General features: G+C 40.8%; 1 protein-coding gene across 1 annotated transcript in view; it reads right to left on the reverse strand.

Moving 5' to 3' along the window:
- Window positions 1-15,034, reverse strand: part of mylka (myosin, light chain kinase a) — a 167,075-nt gene that overhangs the window by 17,683 nt on the left and 134,358 nt on the right. The window contains exons 21-27 of the mRNA XM_081367970.1: window positions 14,531-14,684; window positions 12,526-12,831; window positions 12,371-12,406; window positions 8,608-8,695; window positions 8,291-8,494; window positions 5,589-5,806; window positions 5,206-5,329 (exon numbers count right to left, since the gene is read on the reverse strand). Of these exons, the coding sequence (XP_081224096.1) occupies window positions 5,206-5,329; window positions 5,589-5,806; window positions 8,291-8,494; window positions 8,608-8,695; window positions 12,371-12,406; window positions 12,526-12,831; window positions 14,531-14,684 (1,130 nt within the window). The remainder of the gene's footprint in view (window positions 1-5,205; window positions 5,330-5,588; window positions 5,807-8,290; window positions 8,495-8,607; window positions 8,696-12,370; window positions 12,407-12,525; window positions 12,832-14,530; window positions 14,685-15,034) is intronic.

Below are 15,034 nucleotides of genomic sequence, written 5' to 3' on the forward strand. Positions count from 1 at the left end.
GATGTCTGTATTAATGGTCTAAAAGAACAATAAAGAAATATAATTACAATCATATTCTGAGAATCATTTACACACTGGCATAGTCGAACAAATGCAATAAACAATGATTAAACACTCAAGTCTGCCTTCTTAACATTAATAACAACCCTATCAATGAAAATAGTCATGATAAATTGTGCAATGATACATTATTAATGTAAACAACATTGGTGACGCAGTTTAGAATACTGCCGAGGCTAATACTGATTAGCGTGTTTCTCTCACGGCAAATTACGGCCGCTACGGCGCTCAAAACTCGCCGATGGTAACCGCAGAAAGATCGCGGGACATCAATAACATACACGCAATAAACATACATATGCAAATGTACTTACATCAAGGCATAAACGCATTATACAGAGCAAAGACAAGTGTGCAGAGATGAACATTCACCAAACCGTCTTCCTGCGCGTCACACTATAATCAGTCCGTGCGGCCAACAACTTTAGTCCCTAGGACAGGCTTTCGTACAGGCAAGGACACACCCTGGACAAAGGGCCACCATATATACAGTCAAACCAAAAATTATTCAGACACCAGGTATAATTTTTGATATTTTTTGTTTTACTAGTGGGTGCAGGACACTTTAGTTAATTTATGTAAGTAAGGATAGCAAAAATAAAATAAACTGTGACATATAATACCAAACAATTCTTCATACAGTGGCTACCAGTACAATTTATACAAATTTGGGACCAAAAATTATTCAGACATTTTGACCTGACCATGTTTTGCTTAAAGGGATACTTTACCTCTGGAAAGATGAATGTGTATTTAAAATAGGTCATTTATGTAGAAGAAATGTGAAACTATTTTGAATTTGGAGCTTTCTAGACTAAGAAAAGCCAGAAAATTTATTTTTGGCTTATGTGGATGAAAGACAACAACTCCCAGAATGCACTTACTTCGCTGCCCTAGGAGGCCACTCCCAAGCCACGCCTACCGGTAAGAGAGGGCAGTTGAAAACAACAAAGCTAAGCTACTAGCGAGTCTCTGTGATAAGTTTGCCCTGGATTTCGAAATCGGCCAAAATGTCCGGGATTTGGCTTTTGCGTTCTACAGTCGCCATTCATGATGTCTACTGTGGCGAGCAGGACGAGGCAGAGGGGCGCGGGAGAACGGCGCGAGGCCGGTGGCGTCATTACTGAGACGCACCGATCTCGCATCTCTCACGGAGGAGCGAAAATTTTCTTAGCAATGTTAAAACGCACATCAATCGATCACTTGTTTAGCGTTCATGTAAACACTACATTCAGATTCACCAATCGGAATGAATTCAGCTAGATTGAAACAAAAGGTGTGCATGTAAACAATGAATGGCGACCGCAGAAAGCAAAAGCCGAATCCCGGACATTTTGGACGATCTCGACGGCTGGACATGTCCGGGAAAAAGAGGATGGCATTGGAAATCAAACGCACTGGCACTGATCTGTGATAGGTCTGTTAGCGCATTAGGTCCAATCCCCTAAGGGCGGGTTTGAAAGGGTGGGAACCCTTACGAAAAAAAAGTATACTTCAAGTTCATTTTATGAAGTATACTTGAGTAATGTTCAAGTATATTTTTAAGTATACTTTATGTAGTAAGTATACTAATGTCAATATGTACTAGTAGTGAACTTGTAAGTGTACTATTTTAATACCGCTTGGGACTAAATTGGCCCACTTGAAGTATATAAAAGTATATGTTTAAGTGTACTATAAGTGTACTATAAGTGTAACAGTAGTACACTTTAAGTGCACAACTAGTTCAAAATTATGTTTCTCATTTGTACTGCAAGTGAACTTATGAGTATACTAGTAGTTTACTATTTTAAAACTTGTAGCAACTTTGAAGAATACTCTCAGTAAACTGCTAGTTTAGTAGTTTTATACTACAAGTTTTCTTTTAATGTACTCTCATTAAACTACTAGTTTAGTAGTTTTATACTACAAGTTTTCTTTTAATGTACTCTCAGTAAACTACTAGTTTAGTAGTTTTATACTACAAGTTTTCTTTAAGTGAACTTAACATCATGCTTATAGTTTACCATTTATATATTATTTTTACTCTTTTAGTGTACTCTCAGTAAACTTGTAGTATAAAACTACTAAACTAGTAGTTTACTGAGTACACTAAAAGAGTAAAAATAATATATAAATGGTAAACTATAAGTATGATGTTAAGTTCACTTAAAGAAAACTTGTAGTATAAAACTACTAAACTAGTAGTTTACTGAGAGTACATTAAAAGAGTAAAAATAGTATATAAATGGTAAACTATAAGCATGATGTTAAGTTCACTTAAAGAAAACTTGTAGTATAAAACTACTAAACTAGTAGTTTTCTTTAAGTGAACTTAACATCATACTTATAGTTTACCATTTATATATTATTTTTACTCTTTTAGTGTACTCTCAGTAAACTACTAGTTTAGTAGTTTTATTCTACAAGTTTTCTTTAAGTGAACTTAACATTATACTTATAGTTTACTATTTATATACAATTTTTGCAGTTGCAGTAGGCCTACAGTATACTACTATGTTCAAATGTTATTTTTTATACTTGAAAAATACCTTTAACTCTACTTTAATTTAAAAAAAAAACATTTTATTAGCTTCATGCATACTTTTTTATCAACACTCGAATGTCAGTAAGTTTCATAAAGAAAGGCAACATTTTGTTAAAATGTTGAGAAAATAGTTGAGAAAATCACATTTTTGTCAAAGACTACGCCTTGATCAGATCCAGAACGATGATCAAAACACAGGTGGAGTAGGTGGAATCCAACACCCCCAAAGCTTCACAGTCGTTTTCTTTTCATGGGTTAGGTCTACGCTTCATTTCATTTGGAAACATTAAGCAGTTTTGATTTACAAGCTGTTTAATGTTTGATGTTCACATTATTTTACATTTGAGTGAGCAATCTTCTATCACATGGTTCAGCTTCTTCTCCTGTGTTTTGATCCAGAGATTCTGTAGAAGATGTGTCATAGCGCCCCCTACCGTATACCAGTGAAAACATGGATAGCTGGAAAATTCAGTCAATGGTGGGGAAAAGTTTAATTAAAGTAAATATGTACACTACCAGTGAACTAGCCTACACAAAAATTAAGATACGCAGAATTAGAAACATATCTGTTTTATATCAACATTTTAATCAATATTTTCAAACAAAGTTTCATAAGACTGCATATGAAAAACAATGTAAAAAAAGTATATTTAATAGGCTACTCGATCAAAAGAGTGTACACAACTACAAGCCAAGTATACTTTGAATAATTAAAATTTTAAGTATATCTCGATCAAAAGATTGAGTACAAGTATAGGTCGAATATACTTGGACTTTTCTCTCAGTATAAGTCAAGTACACTTAAGTGTAATTAAGTATATTTTTGAGAAGTATATAAAATGTAGACTGAAAGTATGCTTTCTTCTTTTTAGATGAAAAGAAGTATACTAATAGAACACTTGAATAAACTTATTTTCCATGCTTATTTTATTTACTCTATTAGCTATTCTACCCGGAAAAGTTTGTTACTATATAAAGCTGAACATGTTAGTTTATAAGATGGTATGTAATATTATGTTTTTAAAAAAATATTTAATAAGCTACTCAATCAAAATAGTAAACACAAGTACAAGCCAAGAATACTTAGAATACTTAATTATACTTTTAAGTATATCTCGATCAACAAGTATAGGCCAAATATACTTAGACGTTTTTGTCAGTATAAGTCAAGTATACTTAAGTGCAATTTGAAGTATATTTCTGAGAAGTACATAAAGTATATTTCTGAGAAGTATATAAACTGTAGACTGAAAGTATACTTTCTTATTTTTAGTTTAAAAGAAGTATACTAATAGAACACTTGAATAAACTTCTTTTTCGTAAGGGAACTAGTGCTTGTAGTCTCAACCGAAATCCGCCCCTCTTACACTTCCTCAGACAATGACGCAAAATGATGATTTTTGCGTCATTGTGGGAGGAAGTGTAAGAGGTAAATACGGATTTCTCCCGTCTCAGGGGAAAATGAGAGAGTGTTGCAAGACCATTCAATAGTATGACTGGGTTTCTAACAATGCAAAGCTTAAAGGGTTAGTTCACCCAAAAATGAAAATTCTGTCAGTAATTACTCACCCTCATGTTGTTCCAACCGCGTAAGACCTTCGTTCATCTTCGGAACACAAATTAAGATATTTTTGATTAAATCTGAGAGCTGGATCACTTCTCCATAGGCTGCTAGGTGACCGAAACTTGCTGGCCCAGAAAAGTTATTAAAGAGATCGTTAATATAGTCGAAGTGACTACAGTGGCTTAATCTTAAGTATATCAAGCGACAAGAATACTTTTTGTAAGTTACATCTTAAATAACTTTTCTGGGCCAGCAAGTTTCGGTCACCTAGCAGCCTATGGAGAAGATGAACGAAGGTCTTACGCGGTTGGAACAAGATGAGGGTGAGTAATTACTGACAGAATTTTCATTTTTGGGTGAACTAACCCTTTAATGCAAATGGGTGGAGTGTTCCTTTAAGTGTTTTTTCTTTAATTACTAATGTGACCTTTTTACACCACAGACTGAACAACATTAAGCATTGCTTGGTAATTGGTTGACCTAAACTTGTGTAATCTAATTGTGTAGTGAAATTTAACAGCTGACAGCTATTCAACCTAATTCATTTGTGAGACAGTCTAACAGAAGGATGGCCAAACCAGTGAAATATCAACTGATTTGATAACTTTGAGTTCTTGTCATATTTTGTTACCATTTTCTAAACTATAGCAACTAAACTGTGATAATGTGAGAAATGTTGAAGGTGTCTGAATATATTTTAGTTTGACTTTAATTACTTAATTGTTTGGATAATTTAGGCTTCCATCAACCAATAAGAGTGTAGCACGTTTGCATTTATTCCATATTATTTTGCAGATTTTACACCAAGATCAGCACAGAAAATGGGAAAAAAATCCATTGGCCATAAAGTTAATTCCTCTTCAGAATGGATGTGATATGTATTGAGCTAAATAATGACACTATTGCATTCTGTAGCGCTGCTTTACAGCAGAATTTGATGGAGTTTGCATCATTGATCATTATTTTCCTGTTTATTACTATAAAGCTTTCTTTAAACAATCTGAAACAATTGTATAAAGTACATAAACAAGGGTGACTTGACTTGTGTACTCACAGGATGTAGCAGATAACTCCTATACTCCACATGTCTGTAGTGTAACTGATGGCCTCATAATTAATCACCTCTGGAGCCACAAACTCGGGGGTGCCAAAAAGGACTTTCAGAGATCCAGCATTCTCTACAGTCATACATAAGACACAAACCAATTCATGATTTCATTTTAAAACAATATGTGATATTTGAAAAAAAAAAAACAATGACTTAAATGGCTTCTCAGTTGAAATTATAATTGAAAAGCACTGGAAAATGTCAAAATGATACACTGACCGTGAATTATCATCAGTAAGTCTTAAATAAATTAAAGTCTAAATATAATATTTTTCTAATTATTATTCCTGAATTAAATTATTAATTAATAATTAAAAAAATGAAATTACCCAATCTGCGCGCCAGTCCAAAGTCAATTAGTTTGATTTTGCTGCCAGTCTTATTGACACACATGATGTTCTCAGGTTTGAGGTCCAGGTGGACGATGCCTTTCTTATGGATGAAATTTACTCCATCCACAATCTGGAGCATGTATTTGATCACCTCTCTCTCTGTCAGCTCAAAGTCCTCATCTATTATCCGCTCAAACAGTTCCCCTCCAGAGATCCTGAAGAACATCAAAGTTCAGCCAATACACCAGACACATTATATTAAAAGCTTCAAACCCTGTAAGAGTTTATCTTTGAACTGTCCTTTACTTAACCTCTTTTTAACTTCTACTAAAAGCGAGTTAAAACAAAGGAGACATATGGAATAACGCCTAAAATGTATTACATCACAGTCTGACATAAAGTGGAAAGAATGAGTTACAACAGCTTCCACTCTACTGGGAAGGCTTTCCACAAGATTTTGAAGTGTTTCTGAGGGGAATTGTTACCCATTCATCCAGTAGAGCATTTGTGAGGTCTAACACTATGTTTCCATCCACCTACTTTTATGCACATTTTGGGATAGCGCATAAAAACGCTGGACAGAATTGGCAATATGCGCATTAATAAAATAAAAAATACACAAAAAAACAACAACCATGCGGTCAATTGAGTCAGATAAATGTTTTGTGCAAAACGTGCATAAACTACAATGGAAACACATTTACTGAATAAATTCCTCATTGCGCATCAAAAAAGACATGTGACAATGCGATGGGACGGCATAACTGGACTAACCAGTGGACCGATCTCATTGCACAACATCTGAAATGCTGCTTTGGTTGTTCTGAAATGTGGTTCGGTATAATTACCTCCCAGAACTGTCTTACATGACTGTGTTCCCAAACAGCAGGTATCCGCCTACGAAAGCAAGATAACTTTATTGGAGTTTCGTCTACGCGCTCTGAGGCGCAAGTAATTTATTATATACAACATTATGAAATACAGTGGCTTACTCTGCCTACTGTAGAAACTTCCATTTACTGATATTTAGCGCCAGTTTATCAGGAAGTGATGATTTTGTTATCTTCGGCTCACTGGATGAAAACATTGCTTTATTCTCAAATATTCTAAGTTTTATGCCATTTTCCAATTTTGCGCCCAAGTTAAATTCGCAACTTTGTATGGAAACATACTGATGTTGGACCTCTTGGCATTGTACTTGGTGGTGTGAGGATTGCATAAAGTGGCTCGGCCATGAAAACCCATTCCATGAAACTCCCGCCGCACAGCTTTTGTGCTGATATTAATGCTTTATATGGTCTTCTGCTTCATGGCTGAGATTCTGCAGTTCCTAAATGCTTCCACTTTTAAATACCACTTACAGTTGATCGAGGAATAATATCGAACTGACTTATTGCAAAGCTGGCATCCTATCATAGTACCATGCTTGAATTCACTGAGCTCTACAGAACGACCCTTTTCCCCACAAATGTTTGTACATGCGGACTGCATGGCTAGGTGCTTGATTTTATACATCTGTGGCAATGGGTTTGATTGAAACACCTGAATTCAATAAATAAGAGGACTTGACTATTGACCGTTCGCAAAACCCCACCCTCGAACGGTCAATTGAGGGGCTGTTTATACAACACCGTTTTCAACTAAAAACGTAAAACTTTTTTAATGCGTTAGGGCGCTCATTTACATGACAAAGGCGTTTTTGGGTGCCTAAAAATGCAAACTTTTGAGAACGGGTTTCAAAGTGCACGTTTTTGAAAACGGTCTCCGTGTAAACAACGTGTTCAGTCTACAGTGTTTCATCGCCATCTAATGGCCTGGCAGCAGAATACAGGGGTTTTAGTCTTTTTCGCGGATCCGTGTGAATGGGGATCGTTTTGACAATCGTCGCCTTTACACGGAAAACTCTGTTTTAAAAACATCTCTGTTTTAAGCATATCGTTGTCGTGTAAACGTACCCTAAGACAAAAACTTTCTAAAAAATGAAGACAGTGAGTAATCATTCAGTGAAGGGTGGATAAAATAAGCAAACCTCTGTGTTATGACTTTTCAAATTGGAATCAGTTAAGGAGATGAGATTGGAAGTGTGTGTTGCACAGGTGCACTGCCCTTTACATAAAGACACACAAAGCCTAACAAATCTGGTCTTCTTGAGAAAGATTGGTTAGTGTGCATCATGCCTTGATCCCAAAAGCTTACACAGTACCTTAAAAACATGTGTATTTTCCTTAAACAGGGCTGTGTTATGAAGAAAACTTATTGAAACTTATTGAAGACATATTGATACATTAGAAGAGATTTGTGATGGTCCAAAATTGGCCAGAGAATATACTGTACAAGTTACTAAATTCAAGAGTTTACTTTCTCCACCCTGCACTGGGAATAATTAAATAAAAATGTGAAAAAAACATTGATTATTTGTGCCTTATTAGTTTAGTCAGATTGTGTATGACATTTTCAAAAGGTTCATAACTTATTCTTGCCACTGTACCTTGACAATGACAGTGCCAAGTAATTTCTGTCAAAACAATTATGTTATAAAAATTGGTATACTTGAAAAATTATAAAACTGCTTTTCAAATCACTAATACTTGGGTTAACATTCTGTTGTGAGTTGATTACAGGCTTAGAAAACAGTCTCATTCTCTAATCTGAGAACTGCAATTAGAAGATTAAAGCTCATAAAACACATATCTACTTACATTTCCAGCACCATTACGATGTCTGTCTTTCCCTCAAAAGCGTCGACACACTGCACAAGCTTTGAGTGATGCAGGTCATTCATGATCGCAATTTCCTGTCTGACATTTTCTTTTTCTTTGGCAGAATATGCCTTTATGAATTTCCCAGCCCAAACCTTCTTAGTGGTCTTTTCTATCAGTTTGAAAACAGTCCCGAATTTCCCTCTGAAAATGAAAATATATATATATTGTTTTATATAAAATGTTGTTGCAGGTTCCTTTATTGTACAATAATATAATTTTTTTACACCATTTTATTGATCTGCTGTCATACTCACGTGCCCAGTCGTTCTTCCACATCATAAAGGTCCTTCACTTTTACATCGGTCTTGATCATCACGTTTCTGTAGTTCAATGCCTTCTCTTCTGTTGTGAAAAGAGGAAATAGATCCATATTATTCTGAATTGTCTATAATTCATAATTCAGTCATATTGCAATAGCTAACACTTTTTAAAAAACTGAAAATGAAAATGGGAAAAACCCTGATAGATATTCTTTTTGAAAAGATATTCCTTTTGTTGTTCTCAGTCACTTTGGCACATTTTTTTATCTTAAAATGATCTAAATTGTAAGTGCAATTGTCACAACTGTTTGCTGCAACATCAGAACTCTATAGCATGTCTCCAAAATGTAGTAGCTCAAAAAACATTTAATTAATGCTTCAAAACTGTCACATGCCTGTCCTGTCTTGTGCTGCACATGGGTGTTTTGTTATTTTGGGCCATGTGCTCATGTCATTGTCTGGTCCCTCCCCCTTGTTATCTGATTATTGTTTGAGTTCTCCCACCTGTTCCCCCTTGATTAGTTTCCCTTTATTAGTCCCCTCTTGTTTGCAGTCTGTGTCGGTTCGTTGTCTGATGTTTTCTGTTCCCTGTAAATCCCTAGTAAGTTCTGCTTCTGTTTTTGGTTTTGTATTTTCCAGTTATGTTTTTCCCCCTCGTGGGTTTTGTTTTGTATTTGTTTTCCCGTCTGTAAATAAACCATCATATCTCTGCACTTGAGTCCTCGCACCTTTTTGCAATCATCCCAACCGTGACAGAACGAACCGACCAATTGAGGACTCAGCAGAAGAACTCACTATCCAGCAGCATGTCCGGCAGTGTTTCTTCCCCAGTCACCGAGCGGGAGAGAGGACAGTCGTTTTTGGGAACCCGGTTGGTCATATTTCGCGGGACCCGTGGAGGCCGCAGGGGAGGAGGTGGTCGAGAGGAGTCCCGACACCACTCTCCACTCTGGCCCCTCTTCGACCCTGGGCTGGACATCACCAACCCAGGGTCCCATTCGCCACTGGTTCCGTCCAGCACAGAGCCCGTTCCGGTGGTTCCGAAATGGAGAAGGAAGAACCCCTCTGTGGCCATTCCGGTGGTCCCGAGTCCGGTGGTCCCAGTTCCGGTGATCCCGAGTCTGGTGGTCCCAGTTCTGGTGGTCCCAGTCTCGGAGGTCCCCGTGCAGTCTGAGATAGACAGAGCAGCTGAAACTCTGTTGGATTACTTCGAAAGACTACATCAGATCCTGGAGAGTGCCAAGACTGTCCACGGCACGTCCGCCGAGCCTGTGTCCCCGGACAAGATGGCCACCACCGAGCCTGTATCTCCGGACAAGATGGCCGCCGCCGAGCCTGTTCACGTCACGCCTGCCGAGCCTGTATCTCCGGACAAGATGGCCGCCGCCGAGCCTGTTCACGTCACGCCTGCCGAGCCTGTGTCCCCTGACAAGATGGCCGCCGTCGAGCCTGTGTCTGTTCCTGAGCCTGAGCCGGTGGCGTCTGTTCCTGAGCCTGAGCCGGTGGCGTCTGTTCCTGAGCCTGAGCCGGTGGCGTCTGTTCCTGAGCCTGAGCCGGTGGCGCCAGTTCCAGTGCCTGAGCCGGTGGTGCCAGTTCCAGTGCCTGAGCCGGTGGTGCCAGTTCCAGTGCCTGAGCCGGTGGTGCCAGTTCCAGTGCCTGAGCCGGTGGTGCCAGTTCCAGTGCCTGAGCCGGTGGTGCCAGTTCCAGTGCCTGAGCCGGTGGTGCCAGTTCCAGTGCCTGAGCCGGTGGTGCCAGTTCCAGTGCCTGAGCCGGTGGTGCCAGTGCCTGAGCCGGTGGTGCCAGTTCCAGTGCCGCCAGTTCCAGTGCCTGAGCCGGTGGTGCCAGTTCCAGTGCCTGAGCCGGTGGTGCCAGTTCCAGTGCCTGAGTTGGTGGTGCCAGTTCCAGTGCCTGAACCGGTGGTGTCTGTTCCTGAGCCGGTGCCTGTTCCTGAGCCGGTGGTGTCGGTTCCTGAGCCGGTGGTGTCTGTTCCTGAGCCGGTGGTGTCTGTTCCTGAGCCGGTGGTGTCTGTTCCTGTTCCTGAGCCGGTGGTGTCTGTTCCAGTTCCTGAGCCGGTGGTGTCTGTTCCAGTTCCTGAGCCGGTGTTGTCTGTTCCAGTTCCTGAGCCGGTGTTGTCTGTTCCAGTTCCTGAGCCGGTGTTGTCTGTTCCAGTTCCTGAGCCGGTGGTGTCTGTTCCAGTTCCTGAGTCGGTGGTGTCTGTTCCAGTTCCTGAGCCGGTGTTGTCTGTTCCAGTTCCTGAGCCGCCGCCCGAGGTGTCGTCTCCGCCGTGGCCGCCCGAGGTGTCGTCTCCGCCGTGGCCGCCCAGGTGTCGTCTCCGCCGTGGCCGCCCGAGGGGTCGTCTCCGCCGTGGCCGCCCGAGGGGTCGTCTCCGCCGTGGCCGCCCGAGGGGTCGTCTCCGCCGTGGCCGCCCGAGGGGTCGTCTCCGCCGTGGCCGCCCGAGGGGTCGTCTCCGCCGTGGCCGCCCGAGGGGTCGTCTCCGCCGTGGCCGCCCGAGGGGTCGTCTATGCCGTGGCCGCCCGAGGTACCGTATCCGCCGTGGCCGCCCGAGGTGCCGTGGCCGCCCGAGGGGTCGTATCCGCCATGGCCGCCCGAGGTGCCGTGGCCGCCCGAGGGGTCGTATCCGCCATGGCCGCCCGAGGTGCCCTGGCCGCCCGAGGGGTCGTCTCCGCCCTGGCCGCCCGAGGGGTCGTCTCCGCCCTGGCCGCCCGAGGGGTCGTCTCCGCCCTGGCCGCCCGAGGGACTGTCTGCTCTGCCCTGGCCGCCCGATGGACTGTCTGCTCCGCCCTGACCGCCCGATGGACTGTCTCTGCCCTGGTCTGTCCCTCCCATCCCGCCCTGGTCTGTCCCTCCCGTCCCTCCCGTCCCGCCCTGGTCTGTCCCTCCCGTCCCGCCCTGGTCTGATGGAGCGTCTGGTAGCCGCTCCGTAGGGAGGGGGTAATGTCACATGCCTGTCCTGTCTTGTGCTGCACATGGGTGTTTTGTTATTTTGGGCCATGTGCTCATGTCATTGTCTGGTCCCTCCCCCTTGTTATCTGATTATTGTTTGAGTTCTCCCACCTGTTCCCCCTTGATTAGTTTCCCTTTATTAGTCCCCTCTTGTTTGCAGTCTGTGTCGGTTCGTTGTCTGATGTTTTCTGTTCCCTGTAAATCCCTAGTAAGTTCTGCTTCTGTTTTTGGTTTTGTATTTTCCAGTTATGTTTTTCCCCCTCGTGGGTTTTGTTTTGTATTTGTTTTCCCGTCTGTAAATAAACCATCATATCTCTGCACTTGAGTCCTCGCACCTTTTTGCAATCATCCCAACCGTGACAAAAACCTAGTTATTGTGTCAGTAAATTGGCCAATGCCAAAAATTTACTGGGAAAAGTCAATACTGTAGTACACAAAAAGAAAATAAACATTTGTATACAGTACATTTTTGTAGAAATGTACTGAAAATTCACAGTTGTTTGTTCATATGTCTTTTCCTAACACCACCACACTTATATATTTTGCTATTGCTCTTTCATGGCATGCAACTGTGAATTTTCAGTTTACGTGTAACACAAGTCAAAGCAATTGAGAAAAACTGTAATAATTCAGTGACACTTTACCTGATACTATCAGAAAATATCATCTATGCATATTCTAACCGCACAAAACTTAGAAGCATGTGCATTTTACGGCCTCTACGTCTCTGATTACTAGCATGAGAGAATCATATTTTCGAATATACATCAGATACCACAAATATGACACATACCATCATCTGAGGGCTCAACTTCATCTTCTTTATTTCCTGAAAAATCAACAGACTGTTTTTATAACACATTTTAAACTGAAATAACTAAAGTTAACAGCATAATCCATGCTTTGTTCCTAATACAATACTATTGATGTCCACCAGGTGGCGCTCACCCTCTTCGGCCTCCAGTCCCACCTGCACCGGCACAGACTCAGCACTAGGCTCCCCGACACCATAGATATTTACAGCTCTCACTCGAAACTTGTACTGTCTGTCTGGAAGCAGGTTCTGTACGTTATAAGAGGTGCTGTTACAGGACGCTAGATCTGTCCACTTCATGTCCACAGAGTTCCACAGCTCCACGTTGTAGGAATGGACAGCGCAGCCCCCGTCGTATGTCGGCCCATACCAGGACAGTGTGAGGCTGGACTTACGGATGTCTGAGGTTGCTGGGACGCGGGCAGGTGGGTCAGGCTTATCTGTGAAGAAACAGACCAAGATTGACATCGACGTCCTAAAATTCATCAAAGAGTTCAGATTCACTACAAGTACACTACTTAACTAGCAAAATGACAGCCAGCATTTCAGCCCATCTATGTGTTTTTGTAACCGAGAAAACAGGCAATGTTCAATGATTATATTGTCTTTTTAGTCTTTAAAGATGCACCTAATTCTGTCTTCAAATGGAATTGCAGTAAATATGACTTCAGGGGGCAAAACCTGATTCGCAATCGCAATCACGCATGGGAAACTCAGCACTGGGTGGAAAATGCTGGGTTGTTACAACCCATGTTTGGGACAAATATGGACAAACCCAACCATTGCGTTACATTTTTTTATTAAATTTTTGTACCTAATAGTTGGGTTTGTCCATATTTGACCCAAACATGGGTTGAAGCAACCCAGCATTTTTTAGAGTGAGAGATCATTTTTGATAGAAAATGAACCATACGTTTTGAACATGATGGAAAAGAGAACATTTTGTTTATTTATATATATAATGGGAATGAAGGCTTCGACGGGACAGAATTCCAGCAATGCACGGAGAAGAGCAATTACACAACATTTTAAGATGAACAAGCACACTTTTTGCTAACTAATATGTTCACTCACAGAATCAGACACTGCTACTTTTTATATAACATTTCCTGTTACGAATTTTGATACTGTTTGATCCGTTGGGTCGGATTGCTTTCTCACCTAAACCGAACCACCCCAGAGTTTTTCAATTGGACCGAGACCACCCCGTTTAGGTGATCTCGGAGTGATTGTTTTGGTGCAGATCTGAGCGCGATTGCCATGTTCAAATATGCCTAAATGAACCAAACTATGGGAGAAAATGCACCAGGTTCCGAAACAAATGCTCCGAACGAGCCAAGTGTGAAAACTCTAAATGTGGTTGTCACTCCTGACATTTTTAAGTGTGCAGATGGCCTCAGTGGCTCATGGGGCCTGTACATTATTTAAATAAACTTAGTCAATAAGACAAATAAAAGTCATGTAAATTAGTTTCAGGTAAAACAAATAATTTCTGTATAGTTCTACATTAATATTTGATTGACATTCTAGTTCAAATGTCTTTTCTCACTCGGTGTTGAACACATTCCTTGTGCCCAACTGCTCTGTTTCTAAATAGATTTAAATAGTTTTTATATGTAAACGGGCTGGACAGACAAGAACGTGTCCTGTGTGAATGGATCCTTATTTTAGTTTCCATTTTATAGGGTTCCAACACAGTTTCCATTTCAAAATTCAATTCTTATCCAGACTCAGATTTCCAATTCTGTCTGTAGATTTTTCAGACCATTTAAACTAATTGGTTCATACAGCATTATTTTTAAGCTTTAAATTTGGTATAGTACAGTCATCTGTACATTTAAGTCATCTGGGTTTTTGTTTTTCAGTGGTTTTCTCGAAGTGATAACATGCGTTTATTTGATGGGTAGAAGCCTAAAACGCATATTAACCTGCATTTCTCCATACTCTGTTTTAATTTTTACATTCTTATCAAGACCTGGAAATGAATCAAATCCAATTCCATAATTTTCGAAACTACGCAGAAACCCTGATTTTAAAGTACATTTTGGGCTTCATCAGATGTTGTGAAACTCCTTTCATGTAATGACTTCCATATGCATATGGCCAGATGTTCAAGTTTTCACTAGTGTTCACACTTACCGACTATAGTGAGGTTGAGGGCGTCCTGTCTCACGCCGTAGCTGTTCCTGATCTCGATGGTGTAGCATCCGCAGTGCTCCTGCTGTCCTTCTGTGATGGTCAGCTGACTGCTACTGTCTGTGCTTAATACTGAGATGCCCTGACCTTCCTGGATCTGAAGAAGTAGAGGATGCGGGTAACCAACATGAACACAAGTGCTTGTTTCAGGCGTAGGCTACTTCAAGTGTTCAGTTAAAACAATTTAGAGTGGAAAGTCAACTAACTGAAATAAATGGCAGTAATAAAAAGTTTTTGTGTTTGAGCCATGTGTACAGAGGGGTATGCCAGTGCTTGCAATATTTAGTCATTTAGGATGATGTCTGTTTTGGAAAAGCTGCGAGCTGCCAACCTAGAAAGCATTTTTGGGCATCATAGCAACTCCCAATCCAAAGACCATATTAAATAGTAAAAACAAATGAATGTTTAAAGCATTTAAAAGGGACTGGCGAGTGAAAAGACTCTTAC

The sequence above is a fragment of the Scardinius erythrophthalmus genome (genome assembly GCF_964197995.2).
Source record: "Scardinius erythrophthalmus genome assembly, chromosome: 6".
In the NCBI taxonomy this organism is placed as follows: domain Eukaryota; kingdom Metazoa; phylum Chordata; class Actinopteri; order Cypriniformes; family Leuciscidae; genus Scardinius; species Scardinius erythrophthalmus.